The 23893-nt window shown below is 40.5% G+C and overlaps 1 protein-coding gene across 3 annotated transcripts; it reads left to right on the top strand.

The window, feature by feature from the left end:
• Nucleotides 1-4950: 4950 nt before the first annotated feature.
• Nucleotides 4951-22967, top strand: LOC106573703 (nuclear receptor coactivator 5). 3 transcript variants are annotated; one of them, XM_014148995.3, is made up of 9 exons: nucleotides 4951-5244; nucleotides 9595-9681; nucleotides 11409-11479; nucleotides 11570-11690; nucleotides 15482-15681; nucleotides 18605-18883; nucleotides 19318-19479; nucleotides 19620-19898; nucleotides 21568-22967. In XM_014148995.3, the coding sequence occupies exons 1-9, from the start codon at nucleotides 5192-5194 to the stop codon at nucleotides 21603-21605; spliced, it is 1290 nt and encodes a 429-aa protein (XP_014004470.3). In that variant the 5' UTR covers nucleotides 4951-5191; the 3' UTR covers nucleotides 21606-22967. The 3 variants fall into 3 exon arrangements, with proteins under 3 accessions (XP_014004470.3, XP_014004472.3, XP_014004471.3); XM_014148996.3 differs by having other exon boundaries at nucleotides 4953-5244; nucleotides 9598-9681; XM_014148997.3 differs by lacking the exon at nucleotides 9595-9681.
• The last annotated feature ends 926 nt before the right edge of the window (nucleotides 22968-23893 follow it).

Genomic DNA, 23893 nt, shown 5'->3' with positions numbered 1-23893 from the left:
GGGGTGAGCACATAGTAGACTGTATCACTTAAAGCTGCTCTATGGATTCTAATTACTGCTGTGTGTGTGTGTGTGTGTGTGCGTGCGTGCGTGCGAGAGAGATACAGGTGTTTGGGTACTGTAGGATTCTTTAATCAGTTTAGCTCATTGGATAGGTCAGAGTCTGTTTGAAGTTGTTGAGTGGTTTTTGGCCATACACTGTAGATGTATGTGTATCAGAGTAGACAGAGAGTGTTCCAGAGAGTAGAGAGACCCATAGTAGCAACTGTAATTGAGTACTGGCAGTGTCTGCTGTGGCAGGTGGGAAGGTGCACATTTCCTGAAAAATATCAAATCTCTCAATACTTTAATCTCTCAATGTTAATCTCAAAGTGCACCAAATTCTTGCATTTAGCTGTTGAAATTCCGTCTTTTTTTGCTGGGGAAGAATGCCCCCGGACTTCCCTACAGGATTTGGGCTAAGCCCTGAATGTCTTCAAATCCTAGAAACCCCACTCTGTTATATCATCATGTTATTGAACAATGAGTTATTCGATCAAAAAAAGAAAAGGGAAAATATAATTACTTACCACCTTTCCTAAGTAGCATGTGAACAGCGAAAGGCAGGTAGGAGGCAAAAATCTGTAAAAAATATATATATAAAAAAAACAAAAAAAAAACAATGACAAACATGGATTTCTCCAAAGAAATCAGAATCAAATCAAAAAACCCAAAATCAGGATTTGACCTTGGGAAATGGGCTACGGGTAGGCCTAGTCCGTGAAACAAAGCCTACCCCCATAGCCTACAGATACTGTACTCTTCCCTTCAGAGTTTACAGTACACTGGCAAAGTCAGGTAGAAATATCTTCTGCCACTACCTGGGCTAAATCTTAGCCACCAGAGCAGGGGTACCCCAATTAACTGGTTGAAACTTCTTTTACCCAAGACAGAGGCTATAGAAGCATCAGAATAATACCATCAAAATCACACCGGCCTTTCCAATTCGAACAACAACTAAGAACTGATGAATAAATAAACAAAATAATAAATTGATAAAAGGATGAAAGAAATGGGTGTACGCCTCACACAGACAGTGGACGTGCATGAGAAGCTCTCGGAGCTCCGAGAGGTGTCAACGAACAGAAGAGAAAAAAAGGCTTTATTTTTATTTGATTTTATTGTAACCAGACACGAATGCAAATCAACAGCACAGGTAAAATGAAAAATACATCAAAATACATTTAAGATTAAAAACTATTCAGAAAACAGACGTCTGAAGGAGATAACCACCCTAAGTGGTCACCTGCGGAGGCAGAAGAAGGCTTTTCACAAAGCAAGGGAGGATGAGAAACCAGCGTTGAAGGATACCTGATATTAAGACCTTGTTAGCTGCACATTAAAACCTTGTGCCGAGCTGAGTATCATGGCAGGGACAGAAGGAGACAGATGAAGGAGAACATGGATTTCACAAAGAACCTCCCAGTATCTCTCAAAACTCCTGGGATGACAAAAGATCAGGAGAACTGAAAAAAAATCAAGAAAGAGGTGGAGGAGCACATTTGTGAAGTCCACAGCGACCCCAGATGTGAGGACGAGCTAGAGGAGATGGCAAAACTCATCAAACCAGATGAGCCCACCATCCCCTTTGAGGTGTCGGAACCCATCTGGCTGGAGGTAAATTACTTTCTCAAGAAGGCCAGAGGAAGATCAGTGCCAGGGCCTAATGGTATTCGTACAAGGTGTTACAATACTGTGAGAGGCTCAAGAGGAGTCTCTGGAGGCTGCTGAAAGTGGCTTGGAGGAAAGATTATCTTGCAGAAAGACAGCCAGATGCTGAGGGGTGTTTCATTCCAAAAGAAGAAAACTCCACAAACATCAAACAATTCCGAACCATCTCACTCCTCAATGTGGAAGATAAAATCTTCTTTGGAATTCTTGCAAAGAGGCTGACAACATTCATGTTGGACAACAACTACATTGACAACTCAGTACAAAAGGGTGGAGTTCCAGGAGTGTCCGGCTGCCTTGAACACACGTAAGCAAGGAGATCTGGCAGTCCTGTGGCTAGACCTAACCAATGCCTACGGAACCATACCCCACAATCTGGTGGAAACCACACTCAAGACCTACCATGTTCTTGTGAGATTCCAGAAGCTCCTCCAGTGCCACTTTGACAACTTCAAGATGCGCTTCATAGCTAGAGACTTCACCACCACATGGCAAAGGCTGGAGGTAGACAATGTCACTGGGTGCATCTCAATTACTCTGTTTTCTGCAGTGATGAAACTCCTTGTCAAATCAGCAGAGATGCTAAGAAGGGGTGTAGTACTGGCAAGCGACATCCAGCAGGCTCCAATCAGAGCATTCATGGACGATCTGATGATCACAGAAAAGTCAGTTCCAGAAGGCAGATGGATTCCGGAAGATCTGGTAGAGCTCACCAATTGGGCCAGAATGGTGTTCAAGCCTACAAAATCCAGAAGCCTAGAACTGAAAAAGGGACATGTCCTGGAACGGTAACGATTTATTAAGATCAGAGAGGAGACCATCCCCACCGTCAGAGAGAAGCCTCAACGACAAAGAGAGTGTGAAGGAGATGCTCTTGCAAGTCAACCTTTAGATGACATCTGGAGGCTCTCGAGAAGAACATTAACAACTTCCTCAGGAGATGGCTGGTAGTCCCAAGAAGCTTCTACGCCATCGGCCTGGCATCGATTATCATGTCACCAGAATAAGACCCTAGACATTTATTGGAATTGAGCATCAAGCTTATCACTTTGCACTTTCACCACCCTGTGAAGTTCATCATCATTTATTTTGTCTGTATTCTAATAAACTGCATACTTTCCTGACAGGTCGTAGTGGGAGGACCACACAACATGTCATCGCGTGACTCCAAGTTTACTTTGATATGATGGTTATTATATCAATATCTGGATGGATGGATGGATGGATGGATAGATAGATGCATAGATAGATGCCCCATGACTGTGCGACCTAATCATTACGAAACCTGTATTCAATCAAATAAGCCACACGTAGCAAGTAAGCCATTATATTTTTTGTTAACCAAATTCAACACTCTCATTTGTATCTGTATTTGTATTTATTATGGAACCCCATTAGCTGCTGCTCTTCCTGGGGTCCAGCAACATAAGACAATTACATACAGATTAAAACATCCATGTGCACGTGTGTGTAGATTGCGTGTCTTATCATGTGCATGTGTGTCTCTGCTTGTATGTGTCTCTTCACAGTCCTTGCTGTTCCATAAGGTGTATTTTTATCCCTGATGTGGAATAGAGTTCCATGTAGCCATAGCTCTATGTAGTACTGTGTGCCTCCCATAGTGAGTTCTTGACTTGGGGATTGTGAAGAGACCTTTGGTGGCATGTCTTATTTAGTATGCATGGGTGTCTGAGCTGTGTGATTTTAGTTTAAAACCTCTTAATTTTTGCAGTGATTTCACTCGCTGTAGTAGCTGGCGTGTATAGGTTTGAGTCATCCTCTTACATAGCCACTCTGGCTTTACTCAAGGCCAGTGGCATGCCATAAGTAAAGATTGAAAAAGGTAAGGGGCCTAGATAGCTGCCCTGGGAAATTCCTGATTCTACCTGGATTATGTTTGAGAGGCTTCAATGAAAGAACACCTTCTGTGTTCTGTTAAACCGGTAACTCCTTATCCACAATATAGCAGGGGGTGTAAAGCCATAATATATATGTTTTTCCATCAGAAGACTATAATCGATAATGTCAAAAACTCCTCGCTTGGTGAGTGAAAAACATGAAAAAGCACCACCTACTGGAGAAGGCAGATTTTGGGCCCAGTCATCTTGCTTCGCCTATTTCTCTCTGACTGATTCCCAGTGTCTGAGACGCCCGCCATTTGGTGCGACGCAGACTCGGTGGAGAGCGTGGTGAAACAGAGAAGATGCTGTCTGTCCTGCTGAGTTTGGATGCAGAGTCTTTATCTGACAAAGTGAAGTTACGATGTGTCAGTTATCCTGTGAGAGCTTTTGTCCCGAACCGATTACGGTATTATAGGTGCCAAGCTTATGGTCATGTTGCAATAGTGTGTAGGAGGGAAGTTCCTAGATGTGAGAAGTGTGCAGGAGGGCATGAGACAAAGGAATGTGTCGTATCGGTGGATAAAGTTGTGTGTTAACTGTAGTGGTATCCATGGTGCATAGTGCTGGAGATCAGAAGTGTCCAGGGAGAGAATGGCAGGTTGAGGATCCGATAGGGCCAAGTAGTGGAATAGTGGTGAGGTTTTAATGGGTGTATGTTAGTTGGTAGGTGAAGGTTTCTTACCTTTTTAATACATATACATGTATATGTTTTTATTTAACCTTTATTTAACTAGACACGTCAGTTAAGAACAAATTCTTATTTACAATGACAGCCTACCCCGGCCAAACCCAGACGACGCTGGGCCAATTCTGCGCTGACCTATGAGACTCCCAATCACAGCCAGATGTGTTACAGCCTGGATTCAAACCAGGGACTGTAGTGACACCTCTTGCACTGAGATGCAGTGCCTTAGACCACTGCGCCACTAGGGAGCCCAGGAGCCTTTTCCAGTCCTTTTTCCTTCCCTTTTTGTGTCACAAAGTGTAAAGAATTCACACTCCAGATCAGTAGGCGGGCAACACAGGGCTAGATGACATACAGTGAAGGGAAAACATTTTTGACATGCGTTTTTCTGGATTTTTTTGTTGTTATTCTGTCTCTCACTGTTCAAATAAAACTACCATTAAAATTATAGACTGATAATTTCTTTGTCAGTGGGCAAACGTACAAAATCAGCAGGGGATCAAATACTTTTTCCCCTCAATGTATGAGGCCGTGACCGGTCTCACACTCCAGTGCAGTAGGTGGCGATGTATGCACCTTTCAGTTGGTTGCGATTTGCCAATTGAAATTTAAAGAAGAAGCCTGTGGCTGTGTTCGAGAGCATCAACACGACTGCCAATTGACTGATTTATAAATCACTTTGCGTTATAAATAACGATTCATTATTATTTGTAGATTAGTCCGAATGTACCACATGATACATTGCGGTTTTGATCCTTTCAAATACGGCCTGGTTATTTTACGCCTGCTACGTTAGGGCGCACTGTTAGCTAGCAAGCCATCATTCGTCTGTTTGGCCAAATACTTATTATTTTTCACGGTTTATTTAGAGGTATCCCCACTTGACGAAAGTGCAATGTCGTCGTGGGCACCAGGCGGCAGACGGCCTCAACCCAACCCAAATGGAGGGTAAGTGGCTAGCTAGCGTAGCTTCAGTCAGCCTCATTTAGATAGCTAATGAGCTAGATATGAAACTAGCTATGGCAGAAGTCATATCTGGAGCCTAACTAGCTAGCCAATTAACCGGATAACTATTGTATTGTGGGTGGGTGGGTGTGTAACGTTGTTAGCCTAGCTAGCTACCGCAGCTATTCACAAAGGAATGGCTAACGTTAGGTGTTCAGAGTATGTGAGCGGAGTTGAGCGGTCGGAAATCGTTTTCCTCCGGCGCTCCACGTCCTCTCCAACGACACTGCTAAAAACTGCTCTTGCACAGAGGGAAAAAATATTGCCGCGCCAAATTCGCTCTTATAATTTAAATCACAATTTAACCAACCCCCCCCCCCCCATCTATTTGTGTGGCTACCTGGACCTACCATTTGGTAGTATTGAAACCAACCGATATGATTTCAATGAAAAGGTATTTTAATAAACATGAAAAGGTGACTTAGAAGCGTTGATCATTTCAAATAGGCTAGCTAATGTACATGTCATGTTAAACAGTATATAAACATTCTAAATAAGTCGCAAACCAGACAGGTAGCCTAAGAAGGAACAAAAACGATTTATTTAGGCTATATTAGCCTATTTAATTATTTTTTTTCAAGGCTATAGTCTACACAGAAATAAATGTATGCATTTGCGAGTTCGACACACTAGACTGGCAGGAACATTAAGCGCTCAGCATTTAAACAACATTTTGTTGTATTATTATATTCTAAATGTTGTTGTATTATATTCTAAATTGTGTTTATAAGCGTTGACTTAAGTGATAATGCTAGAGAATCCGGTGTTTGGAGGATATGTTGGTTCGAGGGCCGGCCGGCAAACTGCCAATATTTCCTCCAAACACCGGTTTCGAGGGCATTATCACTTTTATACAACGGGTTACCAACATATTCAAATAATGATTGACATATTTATATTAAACGTTATTTCATCCTTCCACGATATAGTCCCGACACACATCTAGGGTTACAATCAAGCCAACTGGTTCGTCCTATCGTTTCGGTTATGGAACACCATTTGGGTCTTTGTGTGTCAAAAAGATACACGTCAAATAAGCTTGTTGACCAATCAGGACCTCCATATGACTGCACGTCACATAATTTAACGCGTTCGTAATTTTGTACACATTGATTGCACTATCACTGGTGTTTCATATGTCACAACGATTCGTCGATATGAATATTATAGTGCTGGTACAGTTGTCTCGCGCACCTACAGTGCTGGCCATTAAAAAAAAAAAAACATATATATATATATATATATATATATATATTTAAAAGCTAGCAAGCTCATGGATGCAAACAATGTTCTTCCCAAAAAATATATTATATTTTACTATGTTTCAGTAGCTATAGTTAGCTAGTTAACTATATAGCTAGGTGTCATCATCTAAAATAACCCTAATTTATAAGACAGTTCTTAGAAGCTAGCCACAATAAGTATTAGCCACAATAGTGGACTTTGCAGTTAGCCTTCAAAATAAAAGTATGTCATTGACAGTGATGCAAATGAATACAAATAGTAGAATTATGCCATAATCGAATAAGTCATGCTAAACGAGTTTGGAATGTTATATAAAATCAACAAAAGACAATAATTTGTTCATTTGACAAAAATCTGTTGAAATCACCCTGGATGTATTATACTTTAGAATTGCATTGTGGCATACTTATTTTACTGTACAGTCTTACCTATGGATTGTGGATCAATGACATGGGGTATCAGTCTACTCCATGACACCCAGAGAACATTAGTGTTGTAGCTTTTATTGCGGGACGCTGAAACAACTGTGAATTGAGCCACATTTATTGTCAACCTATGTGTATTGAACACTATTCCCAAGGAAAACCAATACTGCGTGGATGTTTTGGAGTCTGAGGACGTTGGGGAAAAAAATATATTGGGGATTGAATAGACTGATACCCCATTTCATTGATTCCCAATTCTTAGGTAAAGCTGTACAGTGCAAAATGAATGTCAATACACACAATAGGCTGACTGGGGTGGTGATGTCACAGTCCCGCGATAAGAACTACAACGCTAATATTTACGTAAACTCTTCACAGTTGTTCTGTGGGTGTCACCGAGTAGACTAATATCCCATTTCATTGCTTCACATTCCAACCTTCTTTAACATTATCTAGTCTAAATATGGCATGATTCCACCAATTGTAACCTTCTGCATCACTTTCAAAGAGGTACTTTTATTTTGAAGGCAACCGCAAATTCCACTATTGTGCCTAATCCTTATTGTGGCTATTTTCACAACCCATAAGCTGGTGCCATTGAGCCTCACTAGCCAGATGAAGCTAGCTGGCTGCTTATAATGTTAGCTTTGGGCAACAGGGTTAAGTTGCTGACTAGCTATTTATTTTCATGAACTGAATTTCAATAGGCGAACAACAAGTGGCTACCTAGCTAATACTTACTCACAAGGATTCCTAAATCATTGCTAAGAATAATGAAAATGACTGCAGGTTCTACTGGTCATTGTTTTCTGGCTGGTTGTATTGGTGCTAGCTTGGTACCAAGCTAAAGCTAGCTACCCCAGAAGTTGTGGTTGAACAAATGATGCTTTATTACCAACGCAGTATTGTAAACATGTCGTTCGTGGCCTGTGTTTACATGTTTTCAGACTTTTTTTGTACAGCTTTGACAGTGCTACTGTATCTTTTTTGACACGCAAAGACCCAGACAGCGTTCCCTAGTATGTATGTCATGAAGCTAATGGCAATGACGCTATTACTGTGTAACTCCGGTAGGGCAACGTCTGAAAAGTAGCCCACATGGTAGTGTGTACCAGTGCTCGACCAGTCGGCGAAAGCCAACGACAGAGAGCGGTTGATTCAAGGGCAATGAATTCCATTATCTTGGCTTTAATGGATTTCGCCTTTGTGTTGTCTCGCTGAAAATGTTGTTATTCTTTCAAGTGACTGCTATATCCACACAGCAGAGATTATGGGCTAGTTTAGGAATGCTGTGTTGCATGTATAGCGCAAAATTTTACGTGGTGTCAATACGTCATGTACCTACGTTATATAGGTATACACGTCAGCTTTGACATTGGGGCGTTAAACTAGACATCGGCCGATACCGATGTTGGCATTTTTTGCTAATTTTGGCCGATTCTGATATGTTCACCGATATATCGTACATCCCTACTCGGTACACATGGGACAAATCTCTGCTGTTGAAAACTAAATGTTAGTCTAAAGAAATGCGACAATGTCTAGATGTTTTATAGTGGAGAGGCTGGGCTGATGAGACAGTGGATTGCGCAGTCAAATGGAACAGAGTAAATAGGAATTTTAACGTCAGATTTAGCTAGTGGTTACTTGTGGAATAGACACCGGCTGGAATGCAGTTTTAACCAATCAGCATTCAGGATTAGACCCACCGTTGTATAAGTAGAATTTAAAGAGAATTGTAATGAAAAATGCCTAACTCGGCTGTCTACAGTGCCTTTGAATTCACTTTTAGAAACACGAGTTTGCCCAGCGTCTATGGCTTCAGGCTCATGCAATGGTGCCTGGTGAGCATGCCAGCAGCGGAGAATACTCTTTGCGCTTGTAGAGCCACTGGGGATGCTAAACACCCCTCGGGCCACTCTTGCTGGGCAGGGATGGAGAGGTTTTTTTTATTTATTTTTTATAACTGGGCCTAAAGTGTTTTTTGTTTAGTTTTTTTTGCAAAATGACCCTGTCAAAACGCAAAGCTCATTGAAAGAGGTAATATGTCAGGCCTATTGGGTCTAAAATCAATGATTGCCTATTGTATAGATAATAGAATGAAAATGAGCTAAACTTTAAAGAGATCACATTTTTTTTATTTATAAGTACTTTGCTACAATGACACAGCCAGCTACCCACCTTTTATTTTTATCTTAGCATGTGCACATAGTTCACATCATGCTTTCGGGATATGTCTTTTCAGATTCCACAATGATTCTTTAGTTGTTGACACTACATCACCGCACTCCCGCTCTTGGTCCTCCTGATCTTTCTAAGTCACCTTGATTTTGCACCTGTGTGTTTTATCAGTTTCTTTATGAATATATTTAGCGAACTCCGTGACAGTAGCTAAAGCAAGGGGCTGTAACGGCACACAAGTGGCCTACAAATGCATGCTGGGCCAGGCATGCCCTGAGCTTGTGAAGTGAACAGTACTGGAGCGGCGAGAAGTCCGATGCTCCAGCCTTTGGGGGGAAACTCGCTCTGCGCTACAGTCAAATGGGTCAATCTCCGTTCCTTGCTCCGCTCACATACTTATGGCTGTGATGCTAATAGCTGGCTAACTGTAAATCTCCTTCAGCAGTGTTAAACCTCTTCGGCCTTTTCGAAGACCAGCACCATACCCCGTGAGAGAAGACAGGACCGACGACCACAAGGATTCTGAGAGGTAGTTAACATTACAGCTAACAAAGGGTGGCTTTGTAAATTTTACTCTGGAGTGCTAGAGTACGCTCTGGGCGTTTTGTAAATTCAGAATGTTGTCAGATTGTCCGTTTTGTAAATTGAGTGTTTCACTCTCGGAGTGTTCCCAGTGCACACTCGACTACTCTGACAGTAGTAGGGTTGATCCGAGTTTTCTGACCTCACAACGGCAGTCAAGCACCCAAGCTAACTACATTCAGACACAAATGAGAGAACAGCTCACTCTGACCATTTTACTCGCCCTAGCCAAGCTGGTTAGGCTGTTTTCATGTTAACTAGAGCGTTGGTGACTGTAACTGTGCTGCTAGCAACAATTTAATTCTGTTTTTTTTTTCTGACTTTTACTGACACCGGTCATATTTCACAGGTGTTGTGCGTTTGTAAATTGATCAGTTATTCTGCGCTCTGGCAGACTCAGATAAGAGTGCTCTGAAATCAGATTAGATAGCCAGAGTGAATTTACGAACGCACCCTAAGCTAGCTAGCTAGCTAGCTAGCTGTTTCAAAATTGTTAGCTAGCTGGTCTGCCAACATTCCTTGATTGGCTGTTGATAAATGTTCATGGCAGGTTTTGAGGGTAGCAAACTAAACTCAACTCTACAGGACGTGTAAATGCAGGCTATTTTCTATTTTTATTAACTTAGTTTTATCTGATGTCGGAGCTCCAATCCATCCACACTAGTTGCCACTCAACTCCATCATAAATTGTGGAGTGTTAGTTGGCTAGTTTGATGGTTGCCGAAACATCAGACTGTTAACATGGTTACTCCGCGGCTATCAGTCTGAAAGAAGTCTCTGGGGGGGGGGGGAAAAGACACGATAGTCTCTACAAGCAGAATGTTGAATAAATTCTATTTACACTTACATTACCAGTTGTGCGTGCTGTTGGTCCTTCTGGCGGCAGGTGGAGTTATGGTATCCACAGGATAGTGTTGTTTACCCTACATTTAGCTCTGCCGGTAGTTTCTGTCACTTGTATTTTCAGTCTGTTGACGCATTGCATGTGATGCACAATATGTAAACAATATCCGAATGTCGTTGACCAAAGCACTTTTCTAGCAATATTGGCCATATTGTGCAAGTGTTTGTCACCTGCGAATTGCATCATTATTGAAAATAAAAACCGGAAATACAAACTATTCAGACCAGCGTACTGAAGGTCTGGTTGATAACAGTTCCCTGTGGATATTTTGTATCCAATTTACCTCCGACATGGGGACAAAATCGTCAGACATCCGGTAAAGTAAGTTGAAATGAAGTTTGTTTCAACATTCTGAATCGTAATGGGACAGTTCGGGAATGCTGAGCCTGCATGTTAGTATGTAAGTATTTCACTCTCGAATTCTAAAAAGGCTAGTTTGAGGGGTCATGATGCTGTGTGGTGAGGTGGCGTGCCAAAACATGCAATCAAATGGTTTGTGAATATGTACCATAATCTGCTAATGCCAAATACTTGTTATGATGTCCGCTCCATCTGAAGAATAAAGTAGGCACACCTGTGTGGAGGAAGGGGTGAACAAATGCTACAAAGCCTAGTGAGGTTTATGTTTTACAGGTGAGCTATTTTTACTGAAAGAGCACAGCATGACATGTTGATCTCTGAAGTCATACAGTAGGCCTGTACTAATATGGTGCATATGTCTTTGCCATTGTGAAAGCCACTTCATGCATGAATGTCTGTGTTACTTTCAGTTACGAGGAGTTGGACCAACAGCATGACTACTCCGGTAACAACATGGACTATGAAGGATATCAACAAAATGGTAAGATCACATTTCTCTTATGTGGTCTGTCAACTAAATGAATTTATTTGCCAACAACCTGTTTAGAAAATGTCTTCTCTCCCTTCAAAGCTTCTCCCAAAGTTTACAATGCAGCTGACAAACGTAGCGCACTCTACCAGCGGTTCTATAAGCAACTCCAGGAAAAGACACCTGCCGACTGTGTGGTTCTGTCTGTGAGCAACCAGAGCACGTGAGTAGCTCACCTTTAAGAAAATAGGGTATTCATGCTTTTTGGAATTTCTTTTGCCAATATTTTCTATGCCCTTGTATGTGTGTTACTCCAGGAGTGAGGATGGAGAATTCAGCAACTGTGGTGGTTGTGTGTGAAAAGGAATGAAAATACCCTTACACCTGATGGGGATGACTTGTGTGGGAATTTAACTGTAATTGCCAAGAAGACGTACTGTAATTTCCGGACTATTGAGTGCACCTGAATATAACCCGCACCCACTGAATAAAAAAAAAAAATCAAGTATTATTTTGAACATAAATAAGCCGCACATGTCTATAAGCCGCAGGTGCCTACCGGTACATTGAAACAAATTAACTTTACACAGGCTTTAACGAAACACGGCTTGTAACAAAAATAAATAGGCTTTAACGAAACACGGCTTGTAACAAAAAATAAAAAATTAGCAGTAAGCTTTAGTTGTCTTTTTGCACTGAGTCAATTCCTCAAGCTGCTGTTTCCAACGTCTTATCATCGACTCATTAAGACCAAGTTCCCGTGCAGCAGCTCTATTTCCTTTTCCAACAGCCAGATCAATCGCCTTCAACTTGAAAGCTGCATCATATGCATTTCTCCGTGTCTTTGCCATGATGAGGGTGACAAAATGACTACCGTAATCAGAATGATGGGAAGTTTGAGAGCGCTCGATTTAATCTAAACAATAAACAAAAAAGTTGTTTGACCTTAACCCGTTCGGCAATTTCAATGGTCTAATGAAAGCTTCATGCCGGCAAAAAACTGAGCACGACACAGAAACTGAGCACGTCACAAAAATCCATATATTAGCCGCGTCATTGTTTAAGCCGCGAGGTTCAAAGCGTGGGAAAAAAGTTGCGGCTTATAGTCCGGAAATTACGGTACGTATGAATGGCAACAACCTGGAAAAACTAAACTGAAGTCAATTGTAAGATTGACTGAGGTACATTTAAAACTATTGTTTTAGCTTATCTAAACAGGCCAAATGCTACTACTGTTCTTTCTTTGTTTGTTTCTTACACACTTGCATAAACTTCCATACTACTCATGTCTTTCTCTCCAGGTTGGCTGAACATTTTATTTTTTATCAACTTGTAGAAAACTGCCTCCCTGTTTATGAATCAGACCCCCCCCCCCAAGATCTGTAGTTGTGTTTGTTTTCCCTTGCAATCACTTATAAATTAGTTTCTTCACATGCAGAAATTCAGTCTCTGCTTAAAAAATATAAGTTGCATCTTCCTCGGCTAAAAGGAGATTCAACATATCAACATCTCCTGTAAAGCCAGATTTTGGTTCAAATTGCACCCAGTTAATTAAACTTGACTAATAACTCAATTAGGGATTGTTCGATATCCCATAATATGCCAACTTGATTTGTTGAAGATACATATTTGGTTGATTCTTGACATAACCATCAAAAACATGAATCCAGACATTCAACACACACTCCAGAACAATCAACAGAAACGTAACACAATGTGTTATGAAAACAAAACGCCTCATGGAGAACATCACTTTTTGTTGTAAACAGTCATGCAATGCTTTGTTCAGAGTGCACTCTCAATTCTTAACCTGATCATCATCGGTCTGACGAGCGAATTTTGTACACACTTGTCTGAAATGTGTCACGTAATACATGTGTATTTAACTCTACTTTTCACCCGTTCATATATTTCATGAAATGGGATAGATGAGTTAGCCATCAAACTCATGAAACAGAATTAAGCTTTTATCCATCTTTAAAGAAAATGTAGTTGTCGTCCAGTTCTTGCAGCAATTTAAGAGACTGAAGGTCCATTGACCTCATGGGTTCACTCTGCCTTTTCAAAAATAAGTTCTGTTACAATAAAGGCTAACTTTTTAGGTTTTAATTTCATACTGTAAGTAGCCTGCTTTAGCACTGCTTTGGTAGCTACTTACACCTGTAAATAGTAGTAACAGGACGGAATTTGCTGTCATTTGTAAATTAGTGGATGCCCCCCATAAAACAATTGCCATGACTATCCCTAGCAAACCTATTCAATTCCCTGCTCAAAAGTGTTATTGCAACACTCGCATATAATGTAACAATTTTACATTTGAATATAGCCTACCAAAAAATGCCCAGTGTAGTAATAATAACACTATCTGCTGATCTTTTTTCCTTTTCTTCATTCTGTGCTATAAAGTTATGTTTTCTCAGTGTTATATAATGTAAACCCGGATGACCTATGCAACTTACATCTTTATACTGTTAACTCACGCTCACCTTGGTCCTTGTGGACACGACACATTCAACTTCCGTGTTTTGAAATGGTCACCCCTGCCTTAACGTATTGCTAATACTTTCTCTGAGCAGAAAAGACCTACCAACAAAAAACTGGTGCCAAAAGATGCTGTTTTGTGGAGAAATTGAATAAGTGCCATGTTAATTGACAGTAGTGTTTTTAATGAAGCAGAGTTTTAAACATTCATCACAAGTGTTATGATGTGTACCTGTTGTGGGCTTTGAGACATCACTGTCCCACCCTCCTCAACATATTGTATGTTCACACACACAGTAGTGACTGTAGGTTCAATGAAGATTGTCACTGGTCAATACTGTTCATGCTCTTTCAATACTGTAGATTTAAGATGTTTATAAGCATATTTAAATACAAAATGCACATCAACAGATAAAGAACTCACCGCAGGCTGGATTTAATCAACTTATCACATACATTTTTAAATATTAGGCCTATAGATATTAGGCTTGGGCGGTATCCAGATTTTCATATCGCCATACCTTCCCTTCTCTCATCCCGTGATATACGGTATTACCGGCATAGCACACAAGGGGGTGCTAAAATCACAAGAGAAGCCCATTGGGCCACTATTACCAGACTACTAAAAATTTGCACAAACTAATAGCGAAATCACATAAGACGCTTTTCGCTATATGCTAACGAGCGAAAAATGAACAAACTAATTGCAAATCCAGCACAAAGTTATACAAGCATAGCTCGTAGCTACAGAATGTCAATTTCGGTGAGTGTTGACATTTACAAGCAAAAGTGAACGAAATACATTGTGCAAATGAACAAAGTTGTGATACATGCTTTTCTGAAGGGAGAGCAGCATGTGTACACGGAGCACAGGGGAGAAGAACGCAGGAGAAAAGTTATTAGGAAGCACAGGGGGGGAAACGGAAACTGTACAGAACTCATCCAGAGCTCTGACTACTGACAGAAAGCTTTTTATAAGATATCTGATGGCAAACATTTAGTAGTGAATTGCATAGAAGTGTAACTTCACCTCGTGTGCCGCACAACAGACTCATCGATTATAGAAAGCTATGGACTGACTAGCTCCCGTTGTGCTATTTACAAACAAACACGTGACTGGATCAACTATTCTGGGGAAGTATGGTAAGCTTCATAATGTGACAGGTGAAATGAACACATTCTGCTTTATCTCCTAAGGTATTGTACAAGTTGACTGCAGTTATTAACAAACAAAAAAACTACCTACAAATATTCAAATGTATTGATATCACATGGCTTTTTCCAAATACCCCTGGTATATGGTGTACCGCCCAAGCCTAGTGGATATACCAGGTTATCCTGCTCTTCACTGGTCACTTAACTACACCTTGATAAGAGTTGTGATTCAGTTGAGGTGTCTTTGTGGTTGATTGAAGCCAGGCCTGGACATGCTGCCACAGCACAGCGGTGCTGCTCTCCTCTCACACGACATGCCTGCGCACCCCTCGTTTGTGTGCAGAAGTCAATAACCAGCTTTCTTCTCTTCTTTCAAAGGGATTACCCCAAATCTATAGGCCACTGTTTGCAGGACCGTGGCCTCTCGGTGGAAATGATTTACCTGCAGGCGGAGTCGGGCCTGACCCGGGCCCTACAAGATGTCCGCTCCGACGGTTCCCCCTTATGTATTCTCGTCGAACAGACTAACGTAGCTCTGTCCTCGTGCACAGTAATCATATTTTCAGAATCCCTCAAAAGTAAGTCCCCCACAGTCACCTGGCCCCTTCTAACTAAACAATTCAAAATGTATCTCTAAAAGAGCAACAATACCAAGTCTAACACTCCTGATAAATTATCTATATTAAAATAAGTTTTAAGGGTGATATATAATATTAGGCCTATGGTGATTTTAGTTTCATTCTGTAGTTGAGTCCTCAGCCGTTCACATTTCACCCCCTCATCAGAGGCTCTCGCATTACACTTAATATTCATTTAGGTTTGACATAATACTTATATATATATATATATATAGTACCAATCAAAAGTTTAGACACACCTACTCATTCAAGTTTTTTTTTTAAATTTTACTATTTTCTACATTGTATAATAATAGTGAAGACGACTATGAAAAACATATGGAATCATGTGGTAACCAAAAAAGTGTGAAACAAATCAAAATATATGAGATTCTTCAAAGTAGCCACCCTTTGCCTTGACAGCTTTGCACATGTTTGGCATTCTTCCAACCAGCTTCATGAGGTAGTCACCGGGAATGAATTTCAATGAACAGGTGTGCCTTGTTAATTTATGGAATTTCTTTCCTCCTTAATGCGTTTGAGCCAATCAGTTGTGTTGTGACAAGGTAGGGGTGGTATACAGAAGATAGCCCTATTTGGTAAAACACCACGTCCATATTATGGCAAAAACAGCTCCAATAAGCAAAGAGAAACGACAGTCCATCATTACTTTAAGACATGAAGGTCAGTCAATCCAGAATATTTCAAGAACTTTGAAAGTTTTGAGTGCAGTCGCAAAAACCATCAAGCGCTATGATAACTCTCTCATGAGGACCGCCACAGGAAAGGAAGACCCAGAGTTACCTCTGTTGCGGAGAATAAGTTCATTAGTTACCAGCCTCAGAAATTGCAGCCCAAATAAATGCTTCACAGAGTTCAAGTAACAGACACATCTCAGCATCAACTGTTCAGAGGAGACTGCGTGAATCAGGCCTTCATGGTTGAATTGCTGCAAAGAAACCACCACCACTACTACTAAAGGACACCAATAAGGAGAAGAGACTTGCTTGGGCCAAGAAACACGAGCAGTGGACATTAGCCCGGTGGAAATCTGTCCTTTGGTCTGGAGTCCAAATTTGAGATTTTTGGTTCCAACCTCCATGTCTTTGTGATATGCAGAGTAGGTGAACGGATGGTATCTGCATGTGTGGTTCCCACCTTGAAGCGTGGAGGAGGAGGTGTGATGTGGCGGTGCTTTGCTGGTGACACTGTCAGTGATTTATTTAGAATTCAAGGCACGATTGACTGACCTTGGAGTGCTGCATCAGATGACCTGGCCTCCACAATCACCCAACCTCAACCCAATTGAGATGGTTTGGGATAAGGTGGACCACAGAGTGAAGGAAAAACAGCCAACAAGTGCTCAGCATATGTGGGAACTCCTTCAAGACTGTTGGAAAAGCATTCCAGGTGCAGCTGGTTGAGAGAATGCCAAGAGTGTGCAACGCTTTTATCAAGGCAAAGGATGGCTACTTTGAAGAATCTCAAATATAAAATATATTTTGATTTGTTTAACACTTTGTTGGTTACTATATTGTTTCATAGTTTTGATGTCTTAACTATTATTATACAATGTAGAAAATAGTAAAAATAAAGAAACCCTTGAATGAGTAGGTGTGTTCAAACTTTTGACTGGTACTGTATGCACATATCAGTTACACTAGAAAAAGTATTAATTGCTTGATATAAATCCTCAGGAAATGTCAAACTAGCAGATTAGGACATTTTTACATTGTATTATTTATATTTTTGTAACATTTAATGTATTTTTAAACTACTATTGAATAGCTTCTTAAAGGTGTACTATGCAGCATTTTATATCAGGCCTAATACCCATGCCAATATATCCTCCAAACCACGGCTTCTCTGGCATTTTCACTTAAATCATTTTGATTTTGGGGGAATAAGACTTAAAAATACCTGAAAGAAATGAGTACTATTTATTTATTTGTAAAAGAAGCACTATTCTATTGTTGTTCGTACCTCTGAGAACGAGAACCAATCATGCAACAGGAAGAAGCTGTTTGTATACATTGAGGGTGGCCAGACCGTCCACATACCAGTGAACAAGCAACTTTACAGCTTCAAATGATGTTCAAAAAATGTTTTTGTCTCATTGATGTATTACTTTAATATGACCTATCCTAGACAGGTAGGGCTATTACTAGGTGGGTAAATAATGTAAATATATATAGCCTAAGGCATTTATATCAATAATGGTAGTATCTAAATCATAACAGCTAAATCATGAACAGGCCATATGCTTGAATTTTTTTAAATATTATCAACAAATACTATTTAATAAGTAAAATAATTGTTATTGTACTGTTATTTAATATTTGGAAAATATTTACTTTTTCCTGTTCAGCACGTGTGGTTATGGACCTATATAATATAAAAAATGTTCTTTGGAACTGAACTCAAATAATCCTCAAAGTTGCCTTTCCTTAATCCACTTAAAATGTTATCCTTGAAGCGATATTGCATGTTATGCAAAATCTGTATAGTGAAATGATACTGTGTAGTTAGTATTTATGCACAAATGGATAACTAACCTTTTTTTTTTCTTCAACTTTTATGCATACAACATAACAAAAAATACATATTTGCGGTTCATCAAAGTAACATTCACCTTATCAAATATATAATATCAGTATTCAAAGTACATGTATTAAAAACATTGTTTAAAATGTGTTAATTTATTACATATTATTGCGATATGAACTGTTTTGAACACACATGGTATTGCATTTTCACTCCATCCCAAAGTAAAACCCCATATCAAAATAAACTTGTATGAAAGAAGTGGGACATATCAGAGCAAGACCTCCTTTATGATTAACTTATAATGTCTTAAATTTTAACCTTCAAACCCCTCTACTAGTCCACCGCAACATGCCCAAGGACCATGCCATGGACTTTGTGATGGCGGAATATGGCCGTGGGCTTGGGGAGCGGACGCAGCAGAAGGACTCTGCAGAAACAGGGGAGCGGGCGGCCGAGCTGGTGGATGACTACCTGGAGAGAGAGAAAGTGGAGAGGCATGCTGTGCCCTCTGACACCCGCCAGCTGCTCTTCTTCCTGGCCGAGGGAGTCCACCTGTACCCCGAGGAGCTGAGCACCATCGCGGAGTATCTTCGCAACCGCCAGGACCATCTGCAAGGTGCAGCCATACAACCATAGTGTCCATAGTCTTTATGCGCAGTACAAGCTTTTTATTTAGGACAGTGAATGAGATCTCCTTATTTTCTAATAATTAGTGATTGTTTCTATGTGTGATGTTATTTCTATGTAAAATATTCTGTAACAAGTGTTTTTGTGCTCAATGGTGGATCTATTCATAATTATTTAAGAGATCGTTAAACATTTAAGAACGCCTCGGCCACATGTCTCGATGTCTGAAACATGTGAAGTTTAAAAGGGACCGCACAGTGTCGCTGCAATACATTTTGTCTCTAACTACACCATACATTGCAATTTGTTAACGGAAATACAGGATTCTTAGATACTAAAGTGACAATGCTGAGTTGTAATTCATCTATTTTTAGGATGTTATACACTCCTGTAAAGGGTTCTAATGTTTTGTCTCTTTCCCAGCCACGTCTGAGACTGGTGATGGCCCCCGGCCTGAGAGGAAGAAGATGTTGCCTCCTGGTTTAGGGAAACCTCCACCGCTGCTACCCACCCCCTCAGGCCCTCATGGCAGAGAGCCACCCCCTGGGATGGGAGAGCACCCTGCCACCCCCCTCATGACTCCAGGTGAGTTACCATTCTCGAAAATAGAAATGTTCTGCAGGGCAGATGGGATCGATATCAGATGGGAATGTTAAAATCAATCACTCATGAGTCACTTGTTATGGCTATGCTTGTAAGTGTTGACAGTCTCTCTGTTTTCTTAGGCTCATACCCCAAGACCAAGCCCCCTCCACTGCTGTCCATGCACCAGGGACAGGGGCTACCTCATCGTCCCCCTCATGGTCCCCCACCCCCTCATGGCCCCCACGGTCCACTACCTCGAGGACCCCCACACCACCATGGCCCCCCTCTTCCCCGAGGGCCCCCTCCCCCCCGTGGTCTTCCACAGAGTGGCCCCATGCCCCCACACGGCCCCAGAGGAGCCCCACCATCACTGAAGAGCCTTCACATGGGACCACAGCCTGGGCTGCTCCCCTGTCCAGGTTAGTCACATGCTTTACTGTTCTACTATTTCATTGCCTTCACGTGTCATCTTAGGTTAGGCTCACTAAGAGCCCTATTCCATTAAATGTGTCTTAAAGAGGAAACGGACCAGAGCAACAGAGTGTACTTAACCTCTCTGGGGTATGTGGGACGCTAGCGTCCCACCCGCGGGACACACTATTCAACAGCCAGTGAAACAGCAGGGCGGCAAATTCAAAACAACAAAAATCTCATAATTCAAATTTCTCAAACATACAACTATTATATCCCATTTTAAAGATGCACTTCTCGTTAATCCATCCACATTGTCCGATTTCAAAAAGGCTTTACGGCGAAAGCATAACATTAGATTATGTTAGGTCAGCACATATACAAGAAAAACCACACAGCCATTTTCCAAGCAAGGAGAGGCGTCACAAAAACCAGAAATACAGCTAAAATGAATCACTAACCTTTGATCTTCATCAGATGGCACTCATAGGACTTCATGTTACACAATACATGTATGTTTTGCTCAATAAAGTTCATATTTATATCCAAAAACCCCATTTTTACATTGGCGTGTAATGTTCAGAAATGTTTTGCCTCCCAAAACTTCCGGTGAATGAGCACATCAATTTACAGAAATACTCATCATAAACATTGATAAAATATTAAACTGTTATTCAAAGAATTATAGATGCACTTCTCCTTAATGCAACCGCTGTGTCAGATTTCAAAAACTTTACAGCGAAATCACACTTTGCAATAATCTGAGTACAGCGTTCAGACACGAAACCAAACCTGCCATTTTGTGGAGTCAACAAAACTCAGAAATAATATTATAAATATTCACTTACCTTTGATCTTCATCAGAATGCACTCCCAGGAATCCCAGGTCCACAATAAATGTTTGTTTTGTTCGATAAAGTCCATCATTTATGTCCAAATACCTCCTTTTTGTTTGCACGTTCAGTCCACTACTCCAAATGCAGGAAGCGCGCGCAAAATGTCACGAGCTCATGTCATTTTCTCACACATCAACTTCCAGGCCCTCTTGTTCGCTCCATATTCACAGTAGAAGCATGAAACAACGTTCTAAAGACTGTTGACATCTAGTGGAAGCCTTAGGAAGTGCAAAATGAACCCTAAGTCACTGTATAGGCAATCACTTGAAAAACCTCAGGTTTCCACACTTCCTGGTTGGATTTTTCTCAGGTTTTTGCCTGCCATATGAGTTCTGTTATACTCACAGACGTCATTCAAACAGTTTTAGAAACTTGAGTGTTTTCTATCCAGATCTACTAATAATATGCATATCCTACCTTCTGAGCCTGAGTAGCAGGCAGTTTAATTTGGGCACGCCTTTCATCTGGATGTCAAAATACTGCCCCCTACCCTAGAGAAGTTAAAAGCAGCGGGTGGCAGTCCTATCGCCTCGGACCACAAAACATCAGACATTATTTTTCCCAATGCTTCTACATGTTGAATTGTCACTGTTCTTCAACACCCAGCACGTTATTGACTGCACGGCCAACGTTTGTTCTAGAGTTTTCCCACTTGTCGGTTTAGGCAGGGGTCAGCAACACATTACACTACAATACAACGGTAACATTTCTATAACATGTCAGTATCCACAAAACTGTTGTACATTTCATCCAATCATGTTCCTGTCTCCTGTCTGATCAGGTGGTCTGCCTCCACACCCTAACACACCCAGGCGCTGAGAGAAGAACACCTCTAGACCACCATGGACAGACAGTAGAAAGCATTAGAGCTGATCAGGAAACACTGTCATACTGGCCTGAGGAGTGGGATCTCCTTCAGCTCAGTGCCCTGCTGCTGCTCTCTCAGGACCCCACACTACCACTCCTCATCTCAGAGCCCTGTATAGATAGTCTCTGCATCCATAGTTTAGCAAGCTGAAATGGAATGTTGGTTTTATTTGACTATTTGGGAGTTCAGAGCTCAATTTTTATGAGTGTTTGAGTTGACCCACAACAATGTTCAGGAGCCAAGTCAGAACAAATGACTTTTTTTTAATTTTTATTGCATTCTCAGATTCTTAGTTTTTTTTGTTTCATTTATCTGTTTTTAGTTTTTATCTGAAAATTGGCTATCAAATATTATAATAAACAATAGATTAAAGGCTAATCAATCTCATATCTTTTGCAATCATCTCATCACACTCAATGATCTGTCTTTGGATCCCAGATTTGTCCTAGGAGGATATTATGCCAGTATGCTATCAATTTAAGAACATAGTAAGCAATTCATGGTAAACGTCTGCACCTGTTTCTATTTGGCACATGTGACAAATATAATTACATTTCAATCTCGTGATAAATATGAAGGTGATATGTTCAGGAGCAGGTCTGAGCATGTGGTTATCAACTTCAATATTTATTTTGTTAACTAAGTAAATTGGTAATGATACTGGAGTAAAATTAGCTAATTAACAAGAACGGAACTCAGTTTCTTAGGCTCTATTTTTAAAATATTATCTACGTGTTTTATTAGAATAAAACATTCAATTGTAGCTGTTCCTTTTTCTGTGTTATCTCCCATTATCAAATAAATGTTTTTGCACCAATCATCACCCAGTGTTTAGGACAGTATAAAAGGTGTGACTTAACAGTTTCTGGCAGCTGTTTCGTATTGGGAACCCTCAGTATAATGTGCCCATGAAAATTAAGAAGTTATTGTGATGTTTTTTTTACATACACAGTACTATATCAAACATGGATGAGATACTGTGTGCATCTAAGCCAACCTTGGCAGTGGTCTGATGTAAAATCAGACAATTTGTAGTACTTCTATCACTAGATGGTGCTATAGATCCATTCAACTATCATTATCTTTGAAACCACTGCATCGCCAATATCAAATGTGTTTTGTATTCTGACATTGAAAGGCTTCAATCAATATATTTGAATCGGAAGTCAGTTATGTTTTCATTGTTTTTGCCACAAGCCTAATGTTTTGCATGACTTTGTTTCCTTAGTGATTTCTTATTCTGTATCAGTTTAAGCGAACGAAGCACCACCCTGAATTGATTAAGATTAAAGGAAATAATCTTGTTACTGAAAGTGTTCTGAGACAAAGGTGCCAGATTTTTTGAAAATGACATCAATTCCTCTTGAATTCTATTTTCATCCATTTCATATTGTGCTTCATGTCAACGTGTACACCATTGAGTTTTCCATGTGGGCATACGCAATAGATTATCTAATAACAGTAGTGGTGGCTCTATTCAAAGTTTGAATCATAACTTTATTTTCAGAGAAAAGGCTGATATCCTACAACAGTGCTGAGAAAGAAAGACATTGTTGGCTAAGATTCAGACAGTATATGTATTTCCAGTACATTGTCGGTTGTACAATGCTTGTAAAGTGAAAATCAAATATCTATCCTGTTTGTTTTGTCCTTTGACAGTGTGTGTCTTACAGGATGGACACATCAAAGTTTATTGGTCATGTACACAATATAAGACTTAGTGGATGCAGCCAAATGCTTATGTTACTAACTCCTAACAATGCAGTAAAATGTCAAACGGTACACATTTATCTTTTGAAATGTCGGAATGAATCCAATTAATACGATCATGGTTAAGTTGTTAGTATGTGGTTGTGTTAGGTGATTGTGATGTAGTGTTCTGTTTAGGAGTGAGTGTGGCATACAGTCACTGTGAGTGGGTGGATGTGTGTGGTCAGGCATGTTCTCCAGTTGTTTTTGTCTCCAACTCCTGATCACAGGCCCTCGGCTGCAGCTGTGAAGAATCCATCGACTCTCAAAGTAATGGAGAACTGTTTATGCTTCATTTCACCAGCTGAGAAATGTTGATTGGAGCTTTGTGGGAGAAGGGAAAAACAACATCCTATAAATCAGATGAATGGCTAGACTGAAACGTGGATAATCAGACAGATTGACAGATCAACCGTTTGAATACAATCTTTTTGCACACAAACCTAAAACTTCTTACCCATGTCTTTGCACATGTAGCCTATGTACAGTA

Source organism: Salmo salar, chromosome 16, assembly GCF_965601325.2.
Source record: "Salmo salar chromosome 16, fSalSal1, whole genome shotgun sequence".
Taxonomy (NCBI): domain Eukaryota; kingdom Metazoa; phylum Chordata; class Actinopteri; order Salmoniformes; family Salmonidae; genus Salmo; species Salmo salar.
This window is presented reverse-complemented; position numbering and strand designations above follow the sequence as displayed.

Excerpts from the sequence above, each read along its gene's own strand:
- LOC106573703 (XM_014148995.3), top strand. The coding sequence starts at position 5,192 with ATGTCGTCGTGGGCACCAGGCGGCAGACGGCCTCAACCCAACCCAAAT. Across the intron at positions 9,682-11,408 it reads GACCACAAGGATTCTGAGAG|TTACGAGGAGTTGGACCAAC; the intron begins GTAGTTAACATT and ends TGTTACTTTCAG. Across the intron at positions 15,682-18,604 it reads ATTTTCAGAATCCCTCAAAA|TCCACCGCAACATGCCCAAG; the intron begins GTAAGTCCCCCA and ends CCCCTCTACTAG.